This window comes from Poromitra crassiceps (genome assembly GCF_964638095.1).
Source record: "Poromitra crassiceps genome assembly, chromosome: 19".
In the NCBI taxonomy this organism is placed as follows: Eukaryota; Metazoa; Chordata; class Actinopteri; order Beryciformes; family Melamphaidae; genus Poromitra; species Poromitra crassiceps.
This window is the reverse complement of record NC_139646.1, coordinates 10,180,434-10,207,435: the sequence shown is the minus strand read 5'-3', so window position 1 is coordinate 10,207,435 and position 27,002 is coordinate 10,180,434. Positions and strand designations below refer to the sequence as shown.

At 42.9% G+C, this 27,002-nt stretch overlaps 1 protein-coding gene across 1 annotated transcript in view; it reads right to left on the bottom strand.

Moving 5' to 3' along the window:
• The window catches only part of lrba (LPS-responsive vesicle trafficking, beach and anchor containing), a 283,347-nt gene that overhangs the window by 239,810 nt on the left and 16,535 nt on the right, over positions 1–27,002 (bottom strand). The window contains 2 exon segments of the mRNA XM_083655531.1: positions 1,034–1,134; positions 5,300–5,531. Coding sequence (XP_083511657.1) covers positions 1,034–1,134; positions 5,300–5,531 — 333 coding nt within the window.

The following is a 27,002-nucleotide window of genomic DNA, read 5'->3' as shown; positions in this document are numbered from 1 at the left end:
TTTGCAAAAACAGGTATCTCCGTTTGGATTTTTTATCATTTTATTTTATATATTGATGTATTGATACTGTAATTTATTTATTTTTGGGAAATGTTTATTATCAATCATAACTAAGACATATTCATCTGATAATTTCCACATAAATCACCTCAATAATGTTTTCTATGTGCAACTCTATCGAACAGATGTTTGTTCATTTTAAGAATGGCGTTTACCTGTTTTTGCGAATGACCTCTTCATATGTATTTCGTATAAGTTGTTGATGCTTTGGCAATGTTGTATTTGTTACATTCATGCCAATAAAGCCAATTGAAATGAAAATTGAAAAAAATATTGGGTTTTTCAACAAGGTTCTAAGCCCAATTTCTGTCCAGTAAACACCAGTATAGCATTTGGTAGTTTGGTTCCGGGCTCATCCCATCCTCCACCTCTCACCAGATGATATTTCACAAAGATGAGGAGAGAGGAGCGGTGAGAAGAGCCGTGTGTCAGCGGGAGAGCGAGGTGAAACTCACAAAGCACAAAAGCAACTGGCCCCATTTCCTCGACAACTTGATTAGTCTCACTGATCAATGAGTTCCACTCTGGCTTCATCCGTCTCTCCGTCTGGTCTGTGCCACTGCTTCTGCCTTGATGGAGCGATTTGTCTTGGAAACTAATTCCTCCAACTCGGTGACAACAAAGGCTTTTTAAAGTACGTGCTTTGGATTTTCAACTTGGTAACAAATTCCAAATCTAAAATAAGATCGGATTGCGTTTGACTGTTTGTAAAAAAAAATATATCGATTGAAAAACGAAAAACAGCTTCAATTCAGAGCTCATGGGTAACTTAGTATGAATAACGCAGCGCTGCAGCAAATCCAGGAGCGCTGCAGAGTTAGTCGTCTGGTTTGATATGATCTCTCTGGTCTCTGAGGAGAGGCCATAGGGCTGGAGGTAGTCAACAGCTGAAGTGTTGCTCGCACATTCCTCATGCTGGTCCCAGACAACCAGGACAGATCACCGTGGGTTTGACACACTGACTCTGACTCACCCACTGGCCTTTCTCCCCTTGCAGTTTGCTGAAGAAAAGCTTCAACTCCTTCACTGTGATGCTGTAGCTGGCCAGCACCCCCAACATGTCCACCAGCAGGTCTGCAAGACACATACACACACACACACACACACAGCAGAGATCAGAGGTTACACACACACACATACACACACATACACAGCAGAGATCAGAGGTTACACACACACACATACAGGGGTTAACATGGCATCTTAAAGGGATACGCCAACATTTTGGTAGATTTTATTTGCCAGGTTGACGACAGTGAATGGAGAATGTGCATGTCTTTATCATCACTGTGCGTGCACTACAAACAGCGGTACAGCCCTCGCTGCTAATTAGCTAAGCGCTACAATGGTAGTGAACGGTACAGCTGCCTACTGACGTTCAGTCGCCCCAAAAGACACATTCCAACAGTGCCAGAAACACTCACATGTACATGTTGTGACTCATGTTGTGACTCGTGTAACTCACCACGTGATGAAATAATAAATCCACACACCCAGAACCAACAGAGATTAACTAAACTAACCAAGAGTAACTGAAGTTACTCCCTCGTTTGCCATGAGGCTCATGCACTGTGTGCAGTGCACACGCGCTGTACTGATGACTGCACACAGCACATGCACGCCTCATGGCAAACGAGGAAGTAACTTTGGTTATACTTTGTTAGTTCGGTTACAGAGAAATGAGAGACCAGCCACATCAGGCATGTAGAGCTCTCTGCTAAGTGTAAACAGGTTCATGAGCAAAAACGTAAAAAAAAAAAAAAAAAGCTTCCATACTGCTCATCTGGCATAATCCAAGTCTCCACAAACCCTGAGATGCCAAGTTGACTTGAAAAGACGTCATTTACACCCCGTTTTTAGCTGAAATATAGCCATGTGCAGCTGGCACCTCACTTGCACTTCTTGCTCGAGCACCTAGCTACAGTGCAGATTTCAGGGTGTAAATGACATCTTCTCAAGTCAACTTGGCATCTCAGGGTTTGTGGAGACTTGGATTACGTCAGGTGAGCAGTATGGAAGCTTTTTTTTTACGTTTTTGCTCGTGACCCTGTTCACACTCAGCAGACAGCTCTGATGCTGCCGGCCTCCATTTCTCCAAACTGGGACTGCGCCAGCTGCAAGTACCTCATACATACAACCACACATCAAACAATAAGAATGATCCATATTACAGTGATGTCATACCTACCAGAAAGCAAAGACAAAAGAAAGAAGCCAAAAGGAGAGTGTAGGATAAAAAGCAGGGTGAGCAGGAGCCGAGTGGGGGGGAAAAGGAAGGGAGAGAGAAAAGGAGAGAACTCTGGTATGAGAGGTAAGGGATCGCTTCATCTACATAGGTGAACTTTTGAATGTAAGCTCAGCTCTTCAGGACTGGCCAGTGTTGGGGGTAACTCATTACAAAAGTAACATATTACATGTAATATATTACTTTTAGCAGTAACTCAGTAATATAACTTATTACTTATAGGATTTCAGTAATATTATACCAGTTACTTTGTCAAGTAACTCAAGTTACAAATTGAGTTTATTTTAATCAAAGCACATATTTAAATAAAGATACAATCATTTCCTAATCAAACTGTGTGTTTTTATGCAAATAACCACTATAGATGACATTAACAAAGGAAAAGAATAACATTGAATTTTGGATTGTTTACACTGACTTCAAGGCGGTTGAAATTATTTTTCGGGATGTTTCCGGGGTGGCAATGTCATTATGCTACTGCTGTTATTTTGGTGAAAGTAATGCAAAAGTAGTGTAATAAGTAACAAGTTACTCTACACAGACAGTAACATTGTAAAGTAACGTATTACTTTCAAATGAAAGTAACTAGTAACATGTAGTATATTACATTTTGAAAGTAACTTGCCCAACACTGGGACTAGCCTACACCATAATACTACACATCAGCTCAGTTGTGTGAAGACAGACAGAGAATAAAAGACGGTCTCTGGGACGGCAGACGTACGTGCAACACACGGTACTGTAGTCTGACTCACAGCTCATTTAGCTTTGCTTTGTTGAGCCAGTGTATGAGGCCTCATTAGTAAATGGCAATCAGTAAAAAAAAAAAATGCTTTCATTGCAATAAAATGACTCATTTGGACTATTAGGTCCATATAAGAGACAATTCAGAGAGTGAGTGAACAGACGAGGGTTCTTCGCTCTACTGAATATTACTAAAACCTTTATTTTCACCCGCCTAGTTGCTGCTGGGCTACATCTTCTTTGCGTGACTGCACACCCCCCCTAGGCAAATGCTGCACTGGCTGGCAAATGTCCATTGAGCTGAACACTGTAGGATTAATTCAGACTCATTTCTAGATGGGCAACAGACTAGACTGAGACTCAGGCGAGAGACTGTGTCCTCATTCACCGCAATGCATCTCAGTCTGTCCTCCAGTCTCTAACAGACTGAAGGACGGGATCATGAGGTGACTACCTGGACATGTCAGGCGAGAGAGAGGGGGTTGGAGAATTTTAGAGTTGGCTTCATTTCGACTAGTGATCTCTATTGATTGGCCCAAGTTCAAACTGGGAGGTCAAAGCAGAGGCTCAGCTCCAGAGCCTCGACCCTGGAGCCGGCAGGGAGGCAGTGTATTGGTCAAGGACAAGTCAACAGAGCAGATGCTTGCTGCCATGGGGCCATGGAACTGGTTGAAGGTAGGCTTGGGTGACATCCAAATTTAAATATTGTGATCCAGTATAGTCCCGCCCAAATAGTGTGTGTGTGCGGGGGGACCGGGGGGTGGGTGGGTGGGTGTGTGTGTGTGTGTATGTGTGTGTGTGTGTGTGTGTGTGTGTGTGTGTGTGTGGTGGTGGAGAATTATTTAGTCACCTTCACGACAAGCTAACACATGCCATGGTTGGTACCAATGGATGCCTTAGGTCAGGGCATTGACTGTATATATTATCTGGGCCCATTGGTTTTTGATAGCAGAAAATGAAGCCTCGATTCTCCTGCTTCCTGTTAATGTTTGATTAGATGTATGGATTTAGTTTACTTGCTTAGTTTTGCTCATTTGATGCCTATGGGATCATGAGTATATGATTTGATCCCATAGACATTCAACACTTGAGCCAAGATATCCTGATATTACGGTTTGACATACTTCAGAGTTCAGACTACACCAAACACATCAATAAAAAAGGACTGTCTGAAGTAGAGCCCGACCGATATATCGGTTCGCCGATATTATCGGCTGATATTGGCCGATTACAGATATATTGTATCGGCCGATATGGTGCGCCGATATTGCCGATTTTTTTTTTTTTTAAGTTATAGACAGCATGTTGTGTATATTTGATATTTTTTCTTAACTATTTGTTCTATTGTGTTTTTGTATTTCGAGTTATTTATAATTATTAAATTCCCAGTTAAGTTTATTGTTTCATTGCATTGAGTTTATTAATAAGCTGTAAAATATCCTGCCTACATTACATATTTCAATTCATGTCAACTCATATCTTTGTCAAGTGTTTGATATATGAGGGTTGCTGATGTGGTGCCTCCTCTGGTCGTTAAGGGCGCCTGTTCGGAGGGAGGGGAACTCGTTGGAATAGCGTGATCCTCCCACGTGCTATGTCCTACCGGTGAAGCTTCCCCTGTCAGGTGAAAAGAAGCGGCTGGCTAACTGCCCATGTCTCGGAGGAAGCATGGAGCCAGTTTTCGGCTCTCCCCAGATCGGCAGAGGGTGGAGCGGCAACCAGGATAAATAAATAAAAGATGTGCACTAATCGGCCGATATATCGATATCGGTATTTTTTTACTCCCTAATATCGGTATCGGCATCGGCCTCAAAAATCCAGTATCGGTCGGGCTCTAGTCTGAAGGCATTTATTTGTTTGTGGCTGTGGGAAAGAATAATGCATCTGTGAACTATCTCTTTAACCAAATCACACACATTTAGGCTGTTCTATGTGTATTTAGGTTAATGTCGTTTTTTTCCACTTCCATTCACTGAGCCTCCCATGAAACTGTTTGGAGCCCCCCTGAGGAGGCCTGCCCCCCACTTTGAAAACCTCTGCCTTAGGTCTTCTAATCTCATATGATATCAGTAGCTTCACTCTAGCTTTGAAATGGGCAAATTTTTGGTAAATTTTCAAAATAGCAATATTCGGGAAACATTGCGATAACCTGGAAATATCGCGATATTCGATATTGTCGAAAATCAACCCAAGCCTAGTTGAAGGACAGTCTCCCTAAAGACAACACTGCGCTGCTGCCCTTCTCAGTACCTGCGATCATGCTGTCGGTGGTGGCTATACGCTGGAGCACCAGCTGGATGAGGCCCACGTCAGTGCACGCCTGCAGGTTGCGGACGCTCTTCTTGAGGATGGCCGTGAAGATGCTCCAGACCTCGGCCTGACAGGTGGGCTCGCACTGGTCCAGCAGCTCCACCATGCACACCATGCTCTCCGCCTCCTGGATGATGAAGTTCATCTCCAGGTCAAACTGGCCGCCCACCAGCTGCAGGAGAGAGGGGTGAAGAAGAAGAAGAAGGGTGCGTAAGAGGGGAGGGGAGTTGGAGAGAGAGACAAGGGGAAGACAAGGGGTAAGAGAGAAAGAGCTCGTCAGCCAATCAGTGTGACGATGGTACAGAGTAATGAAGAGACCTCCCAACCACAAACACAGATACAGATCCTTTCCAAAAAATTTGAATATCATGGAAATACCATGGATGACCGTGGGCTTCAGCGGATTGTCAAGCAAGGACGATTAGAAAATTTGGCTGAGATTCAGAGGGAGTGGACTGAGGCTGGAGTCAGTCATAACTGAGAAGTAACTGCTGATTTTCTTCACACTATTCTAATTTCTTGAAATACTGTTTTGGGGGTTTTCTGGAGCTGTAGGCCAAAATTATGAAAAATGAAACAAATAAAGGCTAGAAATATTTCACTTTGTGTGTAATGAATCTATGAAAGTTTCACTTTTTGAAAGGAATTATGGGGAAAAAAAACTTTTCCATGATATCCAAATTTTTTGGAAAGGATCAGTATGTGCAATGGATAAGTAAAGTTATCCTTTATTTATCCCCATGGGGAAATTCATCCTCTGTATTTGACCCATCCTCTACTTAGTAGAGGGGTGGGCAACTATTTTTCATGGGGGCCACATGAGAAACCCAGATTGTTGCCGGGGGCCGAACAAATTTATTGTCATGCCGTAACCCATGGATGGGCAACTTTGATGATAGAGAGGGCCACAAAAAAATGTCCTCACTACCAGATTCTGCTGAGGGCCGAATGGCGCCAGCGCGAAAAATGTGGGGCATTTGTAGCCAGGTTTAGAGGAAAAACTAATTTTAAATTAACAGTTGTGATGTCATTATTCAGTCTTAAACACCAATATTTGATCCTTTTCTCACTCACTCCTCCTATATGTCACCACCTGCTCTCCCTGCAGGGCTTGAAATTAACTTTTTTGACCACCTGCCAATATGGCTGCTAGATTTTAAAGTTACCAGCCAATTAGAATTTCCACTAGCCGAAATGTTTTTCTTGAAATAAACCAGAATATGAGTGGGTTAATTTAAGCATAAGTATCAGTAAGTGGCCCGGGATTCTCAAAGCCTGTGTTGAGGGTCACACGAACAAAAATGCATTCTTGAAGCTAAATAAATCCAAAACCCACAAGTTAATTATTTAAATTTCTACTTTGATGTAGAACAGTCATTTCTTACACATGAGATTACTTTTAGCCTTTTAGTCATAAAGATAATTGAAAGATATTCCATATTCCAGACTGAAATGCTATAACAGAAGTGGAGTATTGGCCAGAATGACATGAACATTTGGACACTTATTCAGCGGGTATCTTGCATGTTGCGTTCAGGTGCACTGTAAAAAAAGAACTAGGAGCAGTGGGCAGCCGCTGGGCAGCCGCTGGGCAGCCGCTGGGCAGCCGCTGGGCAGCCGCAGTGCAGCGCCCAGGGACCAACTCCAGTTATTTTTGCCAATGCCTTGGTCAGGGGCACTGACAGGAGTATTAACCCTAACATACATGTCTTTTGGTGGTGGGAGGAAACCGGAGCACCCGGAGGAAACCCACACGAACACAGGGAGAACATGGAAACTCAGAAAGGACCTGGGACGGACCGAGGTTCGAACCCGGGACCTTCTTACTGTGAGGCAACAGTGCTAACCACTGAGCCACAGTCTGTTCGCTCTTATCATAACATAATTAAGAGCTTCAGAGAGAGAGAGAGAGAGAGAGTGTGTGTGTGTGTGTGTGTGTGTGTGTGTGTGTGTGTGTGTGTGTGTGTGTGTGTGCACGTGTGATGACCCCGTTACTATGCGTACAGAAACAGATGTTTCAGCATGGCTCAGAGCCAATGCTAGCCAAGTGGATAAAAGGTCAGAGGAGAAACGGAGGTCTCTCTCTCCATCTATCCATCTTTCTCTAGAGCTCTATAGAGGCTTCTATTTCCAGCCAGACGTGAGACGCAGAGATGAAGACAGAGCATAAAGCAGACAGACGGGGATGAGACAGAGCATTAGACAACGTCTCGTCAGTGAAACCAACCTAGACACCAGAGAGACAGAAACCGTGAGGAGTCTATTTAGAGGCATTTTAATCCTGTGGGAGGCCACGCTAACACCAAGTGACACCAGCGCAGCGCCTGAACCATATCTGACATCTAAGATGAAATTCATTTTCAGTGATGATATCCTAGAGATTTCACACAGCCAATCTAGGCTAATCCATTATGCTACGGACGCTAATGTGAAGCCCTTCCTAAAATCCATCTCGTTAGCTAGCAGTATGTTTGTATGCACTCAACTCAACGACACATTTTCAAGACATCTTGAGGTCCCCGAGTATTGGTGAATATTTTTCATTTCATTGTGGAATGTGATCGGACTTTACACAAATACACGTCTGCTTACAGCCAGTGATGTAGGTCAACGTTCTCGCTCAAAAACAAGAGATCTTATCAGTCTTTGCGGCGAGTAAGCAGGATTGTAAGCAAGCAAAATGGATTCCACCCTGTAAGTGGGTCTCAGCAGTGGTCTTCAGGTGGCCTAAAGCTTATCTTCAGGGGGATGCTGAGGTATAATGCTTGTCTTACTGCAAAGGAGTAATGCTCTTTGTGTCCGGAAATAAATTGCACGAGCCATAAATGTCATAATCTGTCACTAGTTAATAGTTGTGATGACATTTTTATTAGCCTAATAGAAAGTGATACGGAAAATAACAATGCTGGTGTGGATATTAATATTGTGAGAAAAGGCAATGTGAGATTTGGAAAGGACAAGGTGGGACTGGACAAAAAGATCAAAGTGTGATAGCCATAGTCTGCCATTAGCCTGTCTGGATGGGAAAGCAATATGATCGGGCCCTGGGAATGGAATAAATCCTCTAGCCTATTTGATGGAAACTGTCCCATTAAAATGAGTGAGGGCGGATTAACTCCGTGTGTGTGTGCCTGTGTGTGTGTGTGTGTGTGTGTGTGTGTGTGTGTGTGTGTGTGTTGTGAGGGAGGGAAGGAGGGGATACTGGCTGCCACCACCACACACTAACAGGACAGGAGATAAAGCTATGATGACAGAGTGACACAGACCTCACCTCCAGTCACCTGGTCCCATATACAAAATGTCCATTCAATGTTTCCCCTAGAAACATTTTCAGGCCTGGAGGGATTTCGAAACGTACCCCGACCGCAACGGTCGGGGCCCTCGCTGACAACGCTAAACTTTTAGCTAACCTGCTCGCATCTATGTTCGCAATGGCAACCCAAGTATCATCATACTATTATGGGATGCGAAGCGAACTGTTGTATTATGGGATGTGCGTTTCCCAGGCAACGACACACACACACACATTGGGCATCTTCTATTACTGTCAACACTGTCAACACCAGTATTGTTGTATTGTAATAATATGCCATAAAGGTTTATTGAAATTTCGGGGAGAGCAGAAAAAAAATGGTACCAAAAAAAAAATGGTACCAAAAATATATGTTAAAAAAAAAAAAAAAAAAATGAAAAAAAACACGGCATTTATTCTTTTTTGACAAGTATCAAAACAATGACACTACCAGTTCAAATCACTGAGTGCACAAATTATTTTTACTAGTCAATTAAATGTACGGTATCTTCCCATACACTGAATATATATTAATGATACATAGTGTATTTTACACCACTACAGAACACCAATCTTCACCAAGTATTACAAACATAAACAAAGGGTTTACAGCTCCGGAATGAGTCATACTGAGCTGTTGTTCCTGTGACACACGTCCTGTTCACTGTGTGACCTTTGGCCTGACTTGGATTTGGAAGCGGGCTTGTTAAACGGCTTGTTTACGTTTGTCATGTTTGCTATCCTTGACATAAGAGAGTCCAGCACTTTGACTTTGGATGAGCTGTTTGAAAAAGCTGTTTAAAAGCCATGTATACATATCCAGCTCTTTAATGTAGACGGTCAAACAAACACCATCTTCAAAAATGTTGTTATTGCATGCAGGCAACAATTCCAACAAAAATATCCACTATCCTAGCTGTTAGAGCAGAGGAGTAGCCTGTAGTAGGTGTTACAATAAGCCAGTGTTACAATTGCATCAATGCTAATAATACCCCAGGGGCAACTGGCGACCTCAGTTGCCTACAGAGTCATGTATATTAACTAGGGGGTGGAGCCTACAGAGTCATATATTATCTAGGGGCTGGAGCCTACAGAGCCATACAGTATATTAACTAGGGGTGGAGCCTACAGAGTCATATATTATCTAGGGGCTGGAGCCTACAGAGCCATACAGTATATTAACTAGGGGTGGAGCATACAGAGTCATATATATTAACTAGGGGGTGGAGCCTACAGAGTCATATATAATAACTAGGGGGTGGAGCCTACAGTGTCATATATATTAACTAGGGGGTGGAGCCTACAGTGTCATATATATTAACTAGGGGGTGGAGCCTACAGAGTCATATATATTAACTAGGGGTGGAGCCTACAGAGTCATATATATTAACTAGGGGGTGGAGCTTACAGAGTCATATATATTAACTAGGGGTGGAGCCTACAGAGTCATATATATTAACTAGGGGGTGGAGCTTACAGAGTCATATATATTAACTAGGGGGTGGAGCCTACAGAGTCATATATAATAACTAGGGGGTGGAGCCTACAATGTCATATATATTAACTAGGGGGTGGAGCCTACAGTGTCATATATATTAACTAGGGGGTGGAGCCTACAGAGTCATATATATTAACTAGGGGGTGGAGCTTACAGAGTCATATATATTAACTAGGGGGTGGAGCTTACAGAGTCATATATATTAACTAGGGGTGGAGCCTACAGAGTCATATATATTAACTAGGGGGTGGAGCTTACAGAGTCATATATATTAACTAGGGGGTGGCGCCCACAGAGTCATATATATTAACTAGGGGTGGCGCCCACAGAGTCATATATATTAACTAGGGGGTGGATGGCTCCGTGATTGCAGCTAAGTCGGCCACTAATCGATGTTGGGAGCCAGTTTGCCACAGCAACAGCTGATTTATGAGCCTGACACTGTCGGCGAGTCAGACATCCATCAGAGTCAGGTGACCAAGGTGATAGAGAACAAAGCTGAGAATGGGCTGCCAGACCACAGTGACTGAGATAGAAAGTCTGTGCATCCCAAGGAGGTTGTTCTAAAGAGGAGCCTATTTTCGGGTGGTTGACCTATCTATCTGTCTTTTTCAGCGAGCTGATTCAATTTCAATGGGCACTATTGTGGACTATCAGTTGCTTAAGGTAGTTACCATTCTTTTTAATAATTGACTACCGTGCAGTTGATTATGGAGTTTTTGGAGCTGTCCTGTCAAAGGTAGAGCAGAGCCCAAATCATTTCAGCTACTCCATGGTGTTAGTGTGAGAAATGACAAATGATGTTAGGGCAAGTGAACTGAACATTTTAGCATCCCATCTAAATAAAAAAACATTTTTAGCCCCAAATTAAAAATAGGAGATGGTACACGACATAGGCCTGTCTGCAGAAAACCACTCCACTGTGTGCATGAAGAGAAGGGAGTAGGGACTGCCCCTATTGATTGTGTAGGTGTTTATTGTAATCATGAAGCAAAAGAGGAATACGTGCAAGTTACAAGACCCAAGTAAAACCTGTCTGCAGTACACTACACTGTGTAGTGTACTGCAGACAGGTTTAGAGGCAGAGTGCTGCTGTGTAGTGTACTGCAGACAGGTTTAGAGGCAGAGTGTTGCTGTGTACTACACAAGTTAATTATTTCCATTTTTACTTCAATGTAGAACAGTAATTTCTTACACATGAGATTACCGTACTTTTAGCCTTTTAGTCATAAAGATTATTGAAAGATATTCCATATACCAGACTGAAATGTTATAACAGAAGTGGAGTATTGGCCAGAATGACATGAACATTTGCATTTTTTTTTTGCAATTCCAGCGCGGGCCACACAGGGGGCGCTCGCGGGCCACCGCCTGTTGCCTAGGTCTGCTTTTGAGTGTCAAAATAAACAATGTGGGAATTTAATTATGGTCAGAGGGTCACACATTAGCTCGGCCTGGCTGTTGAAGGCACCTCTGCGACGCCAAAACGGGGAACTCGACGGCTGAAGCATAGAATTTCAGGTAACCTGAGACTCTACTTCACTGAACCTTTGCGACATACAGGCTGGCCGCTCAACCTCTCTTCCCTTTTCAGGCACTGCAAAAACATCACACAGACAGACACTACCTCTGCAAGGTCTACCCTCTGGAGACAAGCCAACAGTCAGCCCTCTAGATGTGTTATGATCATCACCAAAGCACAGCACGGGGGACTTTCCACCTCCTTAAGAAGGGCTTGCACCCTTCCAACATCAAATAAGCCGGGAAAAGCGTACGAAAGAGGGTGCGATTATCCAAGAAAGTATCCTGTGCGCTTATCTCCCAATGGGACAAAGCGAGGGGTTAATGTAGAGGTGGCAGACCTCCTTGGCACCCGTTGTAATCGCTCTCTACTTACGCTAGCTAGCTTCATCAGCAATGTCATCACATCACATTATAACCAGACCGCTGGAACCACCATCATGCTGCAGCCCGCAATCAACAACAATATTTAGAAAAGCTATTTCCTATGATGGTGTGGCGCCCCGCACACAATGTGGCTGCTGATGCATGACCGAGGCTATTTACCACCATTCAATTTCATCAATTAATGTATTATTGTATTGTTGGCTCATTTCCATCGCTCTGTGTCAGGGGGCAGGCCCAGGGGTCTGAGGGTCTGGGTCAGGTGGGTCAGGTCATGATCCAGCCAAGGTGAAGCTGTGCAGTCTCGTCCTGCTCCAGCATTGAGCCTATAAAGGCAGCAGCCTCTTGGTGACACCAGATCCCTGCATGGCTGCAGGGGCTGCCTGCATGGGTAACCTAGCCTGGCTGCTCACCCCTGAGGCCTGCCTGAATTAATCATGCCTGAGCAGCCAGGCAGCCAGCGGGCCGCGGCACACGGCACAAACAAGCCTCTATAGTCTCCACGGACGACAACATGGGAGGAGTGGGGGCTGGTAAGACAAAACCAGAATTCACGACTATTGTCTGAGCTGCTACGCCAACATTCCAAATGACTTGATAGCCAAAAGCCCAACGATGGCTTCTGGATGTTGGAAAGCAGAGATTTGAAATCCAGCCTATCGACAATTCTCAGAGAGTCAACAATAAGAAAGAAGCCTTACTAGAATCGTCAACTGAGTGATGGCACAAATCTACATCTGGATAAATATATATATTTTTTTTTGTATTCCGAAATCCTAATTGGCACAGAAATGACAACACAACGTTGCAGACTGAGTGAAGTCATTCAAATACCAAGACTACATGAGCAGAATGACTGGCATTCATATCAGCCTACACAGTGCGCATTACTCTCATTCTTATTTTCCACCAAGCAAGACCACAAGTTGTGCCACTGAACAGAGTGAGGTAGAGCACGTGAAGGCTTTTTATAGTAGAGCAGAGCTAGAGGGCAGAGCCGAGTGAAAAGAAGCTTTTCAGACAGACAGCCGTGTGATGCTGAAGATCAGAGGAGGCAACGAATGATGACTGTTTGGTGCCACTAAGGGAAGAAGAAACCGCCCCGCTCAAAGTAACCGGGAGACACACACTAATGTAACAAAGTGAGGGCTGCATATTGACGAGCCCTTCTGTTCTGTGTGTATCTGTGTGTATCTGTGTGTGTTTGTGTGTATCTGTGTGTGTGTCCATTATCAGTGCTCGTGTTCCATTTCTCCTCCCTAATGAAACTGCAATTAATTATGTGAGATCCCTTGAATGTGAAGTAATTTGCCTGAATGAGACAAGTGCACAAACAGACAAAGGCAGAATGCCCTTGACAAATCTATGGAATCCAGTGCACGCGCACGCACGCACACGCACACACACACACACACACACACACACACACACACACACACACACACACACACACACACACACACACACACACACACAACATATATATATATATAAAACAATGTGTCAGCTAGTGCATGTGCATGTTAGAGAAAAGAACAGGTCCAGGGGAAGATCTGAATGCCGGTCTGTTCTTATGACTTCATTAAACTGTGCCTGCAATGAAGACAATAGGCAAAGGTTGAAGGTGCAGTGCAGTTCAGTGTGTTCTTAAATATCAGTGGAGGAAAAATATGTAAATGTTTGTCAGCAAGGTTTTAAGGGCAAATCCAATTTGCCAACTCAGCTATCAAGCCACTTCGAAATAAATCCAAGGCACCGGAATGCAAAAGGAACGGGCTGGCTGGCTGTCACACACTGACCATGTGTTCCACCACCACAGTAACTGGCCTACTTTTTCCAACAGCTCTTTTCACTGCATCTCTTGCAACAAGCTATCTTCTCAAACCCCAGGCTTGTTCTTCCATGACAGCCCAATGCCAAACCCAAATCAAAACATCTATCACACGGTGACTCAAATCACGGTGTGTGATTTGACAGCATCTCATAATTCTGTGCTCTTCATCGCTGATGAGCACTCATATTTCCACGTGCTGGCGTGAGATGCTGAAATGTCTCTCCAGCAGATACAGGATGTCAGCCAAATAACCTGTCCTCCTCAAACCCCTGTGGTGCAACCAGTGATCAGGGAAAATGAACTTCTGATGCAGGAGACATGAGGCAATATGAGGAGAGGCCTTGTGGTGGAAAATGAAGCAACACTTTACTTGAAGTGGATGGCGATGCATTCCAAGGGGATTAGAAACATGGTGGAAGGTTTGATACATCATTATCAGAAGACAAATACCATTACACACAAACAGAAGACAATTACATGCATACAATATGTCAACAATAGTTATTCCACAAAATATATGACCCCTACATTTTCTGCGTGCATTTATGTTCTGATTACAATGCACTTATAATGTGCTGCTTACGATGCCTTATAGATTCCGGAAGACCTGGACGTTACGTTAGCACTTCCGGCAAGATCATCTAAATGAGGACCAGTCCTCATTTGTGAAGGTTATCTTGCTCAACACAAACTTCGCTGTTTCATAAACTTCTGTTAACCAGACCTTATTTCATGCATTTAACCGAAATTCCCATGCAAAAATCCCATTGACTTTTACACGTAAGAACCAGGAAGTGCAGGGACTTCCGGGTAAGTCAATAAAAACACCTCATCCCTGTGGTACTCTATAATGTTGCATAAGCACCACGTTATGTAAAGTGTTGGCAAAATAAATATGAGATGATAGAGAATAGAGATGGTGTCAATCTCTCTAAACGTAATGGAAGTGATGAACATGGGCCATCTCTCTAGGTCCCATGTGCCCAAGTAAGTCTGTTTAATCTGTTACATCTCCTGTCCCGGGTTCTTTCAAATATCTCTGATGATCAATGCTGCCAGAACGATTGAAGACAAATTAATTTCAAAACTCAATTCAGATGAAAAGGAGTCACTCTTGGGAGGATATAAATTATTTTATGCTGTCACATTGCAAAATGCAGCTTCTTCTCTCTGTTTTCCTCTATTTTGTTGGACTGTTAGAATGATCAGGCGATTGCTTGGATATACTAAAGATACACCGACAGGCCGCTCTCTACATAGTCTGAAGTTGTCACACAATTCACACCAACTCCCTGCATACCATGCCACATGAAGTACTGTAAACAAACAAGCAAACACGACAGAGAAACTATAGAAACACAGCATCCTATTATAATTTCATGCAACATCAAGCTTCAAGGAAAGCCTTTGTAGAGTAGCCTGCCACTCTACATTCATCAAGGCAACAGTGCAAGGTAAGGCGATGATAATCAAGCATTATGCATGCAGTGACCATGTAATGTGCTGGTTTGGTCGTTCCATGATCGCAGCTCACTATAGAACCTTTTCACCTGACTGAGTATTCCCCTTCATACAACATTCAAAAACAAAACAACAAAAACTGCTATTGCAAAACTACTTAATGAGTATTTTCTAGAAGCGGCACCAAAAAAAAAAGAATTGTGTCACTGTTAAACACATTTTTTTTTTAATCAAGATTAATGACCGAGCAGTAATTCAACTCCCATTGCTAAATCATTCTTGGGTTTTTAATAAACACGTATTGTTGAATTAATTAATTTTAAATGAGAAGATTGATCGTCTGACATTGCCACACTTTCCCTCATCAGTGCCACAATGCTGCTCTCCTCACACTATTAGACAAACAGGATAGTGAGAGACAGAGAGCAGAGGGGGGGGGGGGGTGGAGAGCCATGTTGGAATAGCTGCATTTCTAAGAATATCTTCAGAAGGGCAGCCTGCCAAGTTGCTGATGAAACAATGGCTGGCAGTCATTTTTACACTAAATTAAATGTGATCATGTCTAAGTGCAGCATTCTCATTCACAAATCATTTCCATTTGTTCCTCTGACCATTAGGCTCAGAACACAGACGTTTCTATCTGAGAACACAAAGAGAATAGATCATGCATAGCCTGGCCTATAGGGCTGTTAGCTACAAATCTTCTTATGCTATCAGTCAAAATATAATTGATATAAAGTCAACTGCACTGTGTCATATTAATGAAGGACCCCAAACGACAAAAAAGCTAATTTTATCAACACAGAACCTACACTGTATCCATATGGAAGAGAGTATGTTTAGATAGCATAAGCTTTCCTGTGCAATCATCAGATCATACCCACCCATCCATCCCCATAAAGCCATTCTGTCTTTCATCGTCTCCCTTTCAACTCTTTAGGGTTTGTTAAAAGGTATCAGAAGTGATTAACTGTCTGCAGTAAGTAAAGTACTGCTGCAACTAAAACACATCATATAGTGGATCAGTGGTTAGCACTGTTGCCTCACAGCAAGAAGGCCCACTGCTCCTAGTTCTAGGAAGGTTCCTAGTAGAGGACGGGTCCAAAGCAGAGGATGAATTTCACCAATAAAGGATAACTGAACTTAACACGTTATTGATCCCTATAGGGACATGCTGGTCGTCCTGCTCTACAGGGAGGCAGAGTGCAGGGTCAGCATTATCCATGGAGGTGGGAGGGATTCAGGGTCTTGCTCAAGGATACTTCAGCAAGGCCTTGACCCAGGAGCCTCCAGCTGAGAATGTGCTCCCTACTGTAACTAGCCTAACTAGAACTATAACATTACAAGTTCTTCACTAACTTAACTCAAGTCTCTCGAACTTCTGGGCATTTCAAAACTGTCCACTTGTTTGCAACCACACATTCCACCGTCCAGCCCCATCAGGGACATGCAATTAGCCCAAGTTGAAGGCAAGTGCATTTCTGGAGCATTCTGTATTTGTAAATGATACTGTATGTACATGATGATACTAGTATACTGGCTAAAAATCTGAAATTCTCTCCATATCAACAAGATAGTATTAAATGCATTTCTCAGTGTGCAATATCAAGCTAAAGAAAAGCTTGCGATATTGAGTTGAACAGGAGTGACGGACGTGTACTGTATTCTTCACCCGGCCTAATTCAATTTTGACAGTTTAGCTCAGTTGTCAGATTCATAAAGTTGGCCTAGTAGGAGTAGAAAGTGTAGAATCTAGACAGCTTCTTACAGTATAGAAAACCTCCCACTGATCTTTCATTTAAAACCATGCCAGCTCCTTGGAGTCAGGAGGAATGCAATCTCTCATCTTCTTCCACTTTTAAAAGCTGCATTTCCACCCTATGATATGGTTGAGAAAATCCACACATCACCTGCTGTCTGTTAGTCTTAGCTTTTGTGCCTTTGAGATTTGGAGCTCTCTGCTCTTCATTACCGAGTATGGGCCTTTTTCACCAGCAGCCATTTTGTGTCTAAAAGGCAGGAAGTAACACAGGTGCAAGCAAAAATACAATTCATTTAGGTGTTCCAGTGCCGGGGCCCTCGTTAATGCTTTGCTTGCACCTGTGTTACTTCCTGCCTTTTAGACACAAGATGGTTGAGGTGAAAAGAGCGGAATGCCATTTGTACCGGAGCAGCTTGAACACACACAGACTTGACTTGTGCGTGCGCGCGCACGCACACACACACACACACACACACACACACACACACACACACACACACACACACACACACACACTATTGGCAGAATCAAAGTGAGGAACTGCACAACATTTTCATAATATAAGCTAAACATTACATAAGCAGCCTTCTACCATAGACGTTTTTAACACTAGTGCTATCTATCTGGCAATCTAGCTGATGTTGTGGGGTGTCTGCCACTGCAAAGGAAAGGGTTGGTCAGGAAATGACCCTCATTAGACATCAGAGTCTGGGCTTCAGGGCAATTTCTTTTTTAGTTTTCCAGGAAATCAGTCTGCTGCTTCTGGAATGAGATATTCAACATTAAACAATTCTAGAATATGATCTATTGGCTGCATGACTCTCCTCTTCTCCGGGAAGTCTTTATATGGTCACTGTCTGGCATAAGATATCCAACATTAACAAAACTCAAGAATATGTTTTGTCTGTTAGTGTGACGCCATTCCAGGAAAACAGACGTGGAAAGGGGCAGTTTGGTCATGAAGTAAACATAAAAGCATTTTGTTGTCGGAGTCTGACACAGCAATGACTGTGATTGTGTTTTTTGCATAGGTGAAAAAGTTCGGCTCTGGTGCCGTGCAAACAACATGTTAAAAATAGCAGTTAGTTCAGGGAGGTGATGCAGGAAACAGATCAATATTACGGAGGACTTCCAGCTCTTCTTGTTGCTGCAGGGAGTGTATGAGGATTTACACGTGCTCAGAGGAGCCAGCTTCTAATGAGGCACTTCAGCTTCATTATGCCACAACCTCTTGATGAGCCACCTCAGCTTATTGTTCTTTGTAGCCAAATGTGTGATTCTGAACATTTCTTGCAGCATTTGGAAGAACAAATAAAGATAAATAAAGAGGGCAAGAGGTCAAGGTGAAGGTCCAGTTTAAACCTCAGACGTGAAAATGGAAGCTTGTTTTGGTGGAAACACTCATTTTGGAGGACCACTCATTTTCACAGGCTTAAATATATAAAGATGCTTCGAGCACAAGCTCACCCACCCCATCTGACCCTGACTGACCACAGCTACTGAAGCCACTATGTCCACTATGTTCTGGAATACATCTGTGGAGCGGCCGAGAGCATTTCATTCACTTCCCTCACCTGACAAAAGCATGATGCTCCACTTGAAACACTCAACCTCATAACACTTCATCACTCCAGCCATACCTTTCTTCCTTCCTCTGGCCCTGTCTCTCTATACGAGGCTCAGTGGCCCGAAACACAGTATAGCATACAAATAACGTTCAGTTCACCACTAGGTTCTTATTTACTAAGCTGCATGGATTGATCTGATGCTTGAGACAAAGCTGAATATAAATTAGTCCGCTCACCCAAGACTGAATCTTTGACAAGAATAAAACAGACATTGGTGTCAACCGATTCTGATAAATCTGTGTGATACTGTACACGTAAGATTAGAACATACAAAACAAATTAACACAGTGAATTATGGAAATTTTAGTTTTCACAGTGGACCAGACCTATGCCTCCCTCCCACTCACCCCCAATTGGGTCAGAAATAATATTTGAATTATTTGTTTTTAAGCCTAAGCCCTGGTGATAGAAAAACAATCCAGCATCCTTGTTAATAGCTTTGCACGTATCTTATCTAATGTAATTACTACTACACATTTCTATACAACCTAATACAGACTATGTAAAATGAGCCTAATAATGTAAATATATTTATTTTATTTTTATTAGAAGATATAATAGACATGATCCAAGCCAATATTAACCATAAGCCTAAAACTACGGAATCATATCTGATTCAAAAACAGAAATCATTTGCCAGACTTTGTCCCCAGAGGAATCAGGAAACTGTCTGCAGCTGTGGCATATCCTGATGCAGTTGCTCCACTCCATCCAGCTTCCTGCAAACAGCTTCCTTGAACAGGGAGACGTGCTATAACTCTGTCACTGCAGGCTCTGCAGCTTCCTCGGGCTATCCTCAGATTTTGGTCAAACCAGAGTCAGTGATCCTGGCTACAACAACCATTACTGCCACCATGTCGTCTTCAATAACACTTCAGATTAGTATAGACTTAAGACAGGAGTACTAGCCCACAGCCATTCTCTTTTAACCCATTGATACCTGATGCAGCATTTGTGTGTGTATCCATTTAAGACCGCGAACCGCGTTCTTAAAGGGATACGCACACAAATGAGGGATATACGGTACACGCAAATGCTGCATCAGGTATCAATGGGTTAAGAATAGCAAATCCATGTCATCATCAGACTTTTGACCGATGCCTAAGCAATGCTGGTTCTGTTACCTGAATCACATTTAACTTGTGCAATAAAAGCTGCAAAAATCATTAAGGTGTTTCTTGGGAGAATTTTGAATAGATGTAACTGTGGAGAACATTTTGGTTCAGAGACGCAGGTTCATTCCTGGATCAGTTCCAGGATGTACTGCAGGTGCAAGAACACACTAACCTTATTATATATAATAATATTACATATATAATAATTAATTTAACCTCCCTGCCACTGAGGGGCGTGAGAGTGCACAGGCACGAGTGACCAAAAAAACAGAGCTCAATCATCCGTCACCACCACACACCCAGTCTATAAATGCTGCAATACTGAAAATGCAAAGGCTTCTATCAATGGGCCATATGGCTCAATCAGAGAAGTCAAAGTATACACACGCACATCTCTTTTCCAGGTGCTGAGTCAAAATAGTTACTTCATGAGATTCAGGAAGACTCTCGTTTGCAAACCTGACCTGACGAAGAGCCTGTGAGGGCTCGAAACGTCATTTTTAATGTAAAATAAAAAATATCGGGAGCTACCAACAGTGTCGCGATTCTTCCTGAATCCCATAGGCTCAATCACCATTGTGTTAAACAATTGAAAATCCGATTTTCTTTCCTCGCTTTTTTGTTGTTGTTGTTGCTCCAAGTGAAATATTTTATTATGGTCACTCACAATCCAGTAGATCGCTGGTCGGCTTGGTTCCAGCCTTAAAGGAACACTCCGCCCATTTTCAACCAGCTTTGTATCATTAGAACATCAGTAGTATATCAGAAAACTGTAAACTGTTTTGAAGTCTGTCATTTAATTTGACAGTTATTGAGTATTAAAGTGTGGACCAGTGACATCACTGGTCCACACTAACTCAAATGAATAACTCATTAACTCAAATCAACTCTCAATAACTGTCAAACTATTCATCATTCATCTAGTTTGAGTTATTGAGAGTTGATTTGAGATAATGAGTTATTAATTTTAGTTAGTGTGGACCAGTGATGTCACTGGTCCACACTTTAACACTCAATAACTGTCAAATTAAATGGTCAGCTGTCAGACTTCAAAACAGTTTACAGTTTTCTGATATACTACTGATGTTCTAATGATACAAAGCTGGTTGAAAATGGGCAGAGTGTTCCTTTAAAACTCATTATATAAGGATTTTTCTAAATGTATATTGAGAAAATGAATGGGGAATTCCCTTCCGGGGCTGGACACGTCGCATGACTGTTGAGCTATATGGGCACGAGGAGGTGGTGAGGTATGCCACTATGCCAAGGCTGTCACTCAGGCAGAGCAGGGTCAACTGGATCAACTGCCAAAGTGCAGAGAACACAAACTGGGCTAGAGGGAGTTGTCGGCTACGGAGTCAAATCAAGAAAGGTTTCATGATCCAAATTCTCATTCGATAAGTAGGTCAGGAGGACGCTCCCTGTCCCTTCTGCTCAGACATACTCTACATAATGTGTCAGGATATACAGGACGCTCCCTGTCCCTTCTGCTCAGACATACTCTACATAATGTGTCAGGATATCAAACAATTCCATCCCAAAGAGGACGATACAGCTGCCGGCAACTTAGCCAAGTGCTGAGGTGTCTAGCAGCAGCATTTGAGAGTGGCTGTGGCTGAACGTTGCACAATGTACAGTATTCTTGAGTGCTAAAGGGTAGGAACTTTTTATATTATACTATACTTCTTAGCACGTTGATATGTTGGCTTTTTAGCTTTTGGTTGTTTGCGGCATGCTAACTGACATAACTGACATTGTTTGCTCGTAGCACGATTGGTGAACTCAACATTTCATTTGGTTCTTCGTTCCCGTCTGGCCTGAAGCCTTCACAACAGTCTTTGCAGTGGGCGGAAGTTGGGCGGGTGTACTTGCCTTGACAGACAACTCCTTCAGCCAATCAGCGTTGGATCCAGTCAAACCCAAATCCACTCGGGAGAACGGCAAAAACATATTTTCCGCCCAGAAACGCCACTGTTGCGGCGATACTCCTGTACTTGTTTACTTGTTGTTATTGAGTCTATTTCTGCAATAACTGCACTTTATGGCTGTTTAAACTAGTCAAACGTTGACATTATTCCTCGAGGCGGACAGGCAAGGAGGTGGCCATTACTGTTTTGCTAGTGACGTTCCTGATTGGCCGGTTATGTCGTCAACTACGAGGCGGGTCGCTGATTGGCTCGTCCACTTTGCAGTTTCTGCAGAAAGCCCTCCCAGAGTTGAGGCCAGACGGTCTGGTAGAACGAAATTAAATGTGACTTCACGTGATCGGCCGGTTTAACAGGCTACTGTTGAGTGGGCTGTTTGGTTTCTGGACTGTTTTAAGATAGAAGTGTCAGCCGACCCCTCAGCCTACTACAGTACATTGCTGTTGAGGCCTGCGAGATTAAAAACTAAAAACAACTACGGATGGGAATGGGAACTAGAGACTGGTTAGTGTAGGGGACTATCACTGTGTTTGGTGCTGAAAGCGGATATGAGTGGGATGGTTCTGGGACACCACGCCAGTACTTACTGTGGAGTCTTCTGCAGGTGTCGAGGACATACAGTAATTCAATGTAACCTCCATGATGGGAGGTGCCCAATTGATAACCCCCAGTGACATGTCTGCACTCACACACTCAACCTTGTAACATTAGATTAGGTGGCTTGAATGGTTGCTGTCTCTCTGATGGTCCTCTAGATTGATGACACAGTCTGGTGTCCTCTATGGTCAGTCACCATTTATGGATTGCTCATTCCTTTGACATCTGAATTGGGCTTGTGTATGAGTGCTCTGGTACAGGGGCATGTAACATCACATCCTGCATATTGGTAAATGTTTGTTTATTTAGTATTCATTCATTCATTCATTAACTGGCAAACTGAGTATTTGAGGCAGGACAATTAATTGACTGTATTCACATTTTTCCATCTGGGAGCCGTTTTTCTAGCTTTTGGGGGAGGCACCACAGCAAAATGAATGTGAACAAACACTGCAGTATTTCTCATATTAAATATTCTCAAATTAAATATTCTGACATGTGGTTGCTCCTTCTGCCAAAGCCTTCCAGTCTATGTGAAGTGGGGCAGGCTGACTGGATCTGACTCTGACTCTGCGGGTAAATGCAAATGGTCTTGCGAGAAATCTGTGGTTTGAACCTGAGGTAGCCTCGACAACAGCTGTGCCAGTCTCCTCAGAGCACCCCCCTATCAACAGCTGTGTCAGTCTCCTCAGAGCACCCCCCCTATCAACAGCTGTGTCAGTCTCCTCAGAGCACCCCCCTATCAACAGCTGTGTCAGTCTCTTCAGAGCACCCCCCTATCAACAGCTGTGTCAGTCTCCTCAGAGCACCCCCCCTATCAACAGCTGTGTCAGTCTCCTCAGAGCACCCCCCCTATCAACAGCTGTGTCAGTCTCCTCAGAGCACCCCCCCTATCAACAGCTGTGTCAGTCTCCTCAGAGCACCCCCCTATCAACAGCTGTGCCAGTCTCCTCAGAGCACCCCCCTATCAACAGCTGTGCCAGTCTCCTCAGAGCACCCCCCTATCAACAGCTGTGTCAGTCTCCTCAGAACACCCCCCTATCAACAGCTGTGCCAGTCTCCTCAGAGCCCCCCCCCCTATCAACAGCTGTGCCAGTCTCCTCAGAGCACCCCCCCTATCAACAGCTGTGCCAGTCTCCTCAGAGCACCCCCCCCCCCCCTCCCCATGTAGAGTATGCAGAGACCCTTTGCTAAATTATTGGGCAAGAATAAAGGGAGAAGGTTATCAGAAAAGAGGCAGGCCAAAGTGCTGAAATGCAACAAGCCCACGCCCTTTCTCAGGGAGTTGTCCAAAAGGCATTCTGGAGAATGCAGGAAATGACTAACTAAGAAGTAGACAGGGCAGGATGAGGGAGAGTGGGTAAAACAAAAAGGTAAATTACAACACTTCATCACAAAACAATTGAACATGACAGATTGATGACACATAATAGTGTACAGAATGGGGGCGGGGTTCCTTAAAGTATTCTCAATATGATCTATATTGAGAGTACTGTACACATGTACACATGTGGAATGGGAACTAATGGCAACTAAGTTTGGCATGAGCTGCACCAGTTAAGTGGGACTCTCCTGTTATAAAGCTATTTGTTTTCTCTTAGAAGTAGTGCATAGCTTTTTTACATTTTGACAAATCATTCATCCCGCTGACATCTCAAGTCAAATATCTAAGAGTTACATTTGCAGTGATTCTCTTAGTCTTGTGGGTTACAGGTAGCACATGAAACCAGTGGTAGTATCTAAACTGGGCCAGCTCGTACACTCACTGAAGACAGATGGTAAGCTAAATCTAAAGACAAGAAAGACAGTAAAGGACAGAAAGGAAATGCAGTGTTGCCATGCCAACTGCACAGAGAATAAATGTACTGTTTATTTAGAATCTGATCCCAGTTATTCCAGTTTAATGACCAGAGTCTTGTAATGAGCTATAACATCTTGTTTGATGGTTTGAAAATACTCGGCAAGTAAACTGTGGACCTTCTCATTTTGGTTTGAAATAGTCCAGCTACTTGATCCTCCTAACAGGGTCCATGTGATGAACGGTCTAGATAGTAAATGGGAGTTAATGCATTTGGCAAGAGAGTTTCTCCAAAGATATGTTTCAGAACCAAGGCCCAGACTGAACACACTCTAGAACACAATCTGTAGAAGACTAACAAAGTTATGTCCCAGAAGGCAGGATATCATTTTGACAAAAAGGATTATTGTTTTGCCGATGTTACAAAATAACCAAGGTCCTCCTCAGTACTTCATATAGACTCACTAGGGCATCATTTATAATAGTAGTACAGTGGACCAGACTTGGCTGTCAGTGTTTCACACGTGGCAAATAAATAACAGAGGAACACACCACTAAGTTACTTTACAATCAATCACATTGTAGTGACTAAAAGTACAGCAGTAATATGGAGCTCAGGAAGTGTGCAGTTTCCTGTTGAGGTTAGGGCCCCACAGAGCTTACAGAGCGGCAGATGGGAGTGATGGGTAGGTACTACATTGGCACATATTTCAGGAAAGTTTCAATTAAAGCATAGCCATGCAATTAGGGCTACATACAATGTAGACAAAGTTATGTTAGTGTGTATAATTGACGTGTACAGTAGTACATCACAGTTTAAAGTTTATGTCATTAATAATTGCTAATTCAACAATGTTGTGTCTATTATATTTTCAATTCCTCTGAAAGTCCTGATAAGGTATATCAAATACGGTTGTCAAAAGTATTAATAGTATCGATAAGTATCGATACTATTTTTTTTAACTGATACAATACTCATTTTCAACAGGTATCGATAGTATCGATACTAAAATAATTAACTGATACAATACTCATTTGCAACAGTATTGATAGTATCAATATTTGATACTAGCAGTGCTTTCCCTTAATCAAACATACTATAGACCAAATCCCCGTGACGTCACCATGTAAACAAATTTACTTCCGGGTACCACTTGGGGAAGGCGGCAGGTTTAAATGTGCGTGTTGTCAAATAAATGCTGTCAAACCCTCTCGTTGTTTTCGGCCGACTACTTTCAATTTAAATGGTTAAACGGTTGGTAAACATGCTTGTCCGACGTATCTAGCCTTTCTTCTGTGTTTGTTTTATGTAGTGTTAGCTAGCTAATAACGTTTGTTTGTCTGTCAAACTCGCTGTTTTTTTGCAGAGTCGTTAACGTTACAGACAGAGTAACCTCGCGTCACCAGGCTCTTCTCGGCGAGAAAGAGCCTGGTACAGACAGAGCTACTGACGCCACGTCAATTTAATTTAGCTTCAAGTCTACTCTAGTCTGGTCCAACAGGTAAATTAGCTAGTCTGGTCTCCACTAACGTTAGTGAAAGTGTTGTTATGAATGATATTAAACAACAACACAACACGGACGAACCATTTTTGTCTTCTTTGTCTGTTTTTGTCTTCAACACGTCAGTTTGTGCCGTCCACCGCCATTATAATGTGTGGACCTCAGGGGTACCCGGAAGTAAATGTAAACATCCCGCTGATTTGGTCTATTGATTTTTCCCTCCCTATCATTGGTTGGGTATCTGTTGCTTCAACAACCTAAAAGTGTTGTGAGAGGCGGATGACTAGAGCAGGCCAGGGGTGATCTGCTCTGTACTGTAAGTGCAAAGTTTGTCATCATTTTTATCGGGCCTAGATTATAGAGAAGCATGCGTCTGTCCATCCATCTGTCTTCGTTGATGTCTCTTGACGTCTTTTCATTTCCCCCATGGTATCGGAAATGGTATAGTACAGGTACTGATATTTTCCTGGGTGCCATATGGAAGTTAGAAATTCTAGTAGGCTATTTTGACAAATATCAAATGCTTCCATGTGACCAATCACAGTCTTTGAATACCCGTATGCACATGTGGCCAAAACAAAACTTAAGATGAAGAGCTGGAAATAAAGAGAGAAACCTTAATATGCCTCAACCATCATTGTAAAAATGCAGCAACAAGCAAAGTGGAAAATAATGGATAGGCACAGTTTCTGGAGAGAACTCTCTGGAGCTGGAATGTGAAAAATGTGTTTTAGGTCCTAAAAGGGAATCATCATCTGTCATTTGGAGATAATTTGATTTTAAACCAGATGATGACAAACAAGTACAGACTCTGTGTAAAATCTGCCATGGGTTGTAGCTGCAGCCCTAAGTAATCAAGTACACTTTTCAGAATTTTGTAAATGAGGACCAAAATATATAATCATCAATCAATAATAATCACGATTAATCATCATGATCACAATATTTAGCACAATCAACAAGATTACCCTTTTTGCCATTGTGCCATTGTGCGGCAGTGTGTGCAAACCATGACGACTAGGGATTACGATCCTGATGTATTTGGCATACATTTTTGCTTATCGTTTGTTTGAACAAATTAAATACTAAGATCATTTTGTCCAAAATTCCCTCTTGTTGAGAGAGAGAGAGAGAGAGAGAGAGAGAGAATTCGGAACACACTGAAAACTTTCAACAGTAAATACTGTGTTCAATTTGATTGTGTGAGATTGATTTAAATGATGAGCTTGCGTGACGTCTCGTATATGTAGGCGTACAAACGGTGTTTTCCCTGCAGATTGGGGACCAGGCCTTGGCAACAGATGAGCTGCTGATACAGAGAGTGAG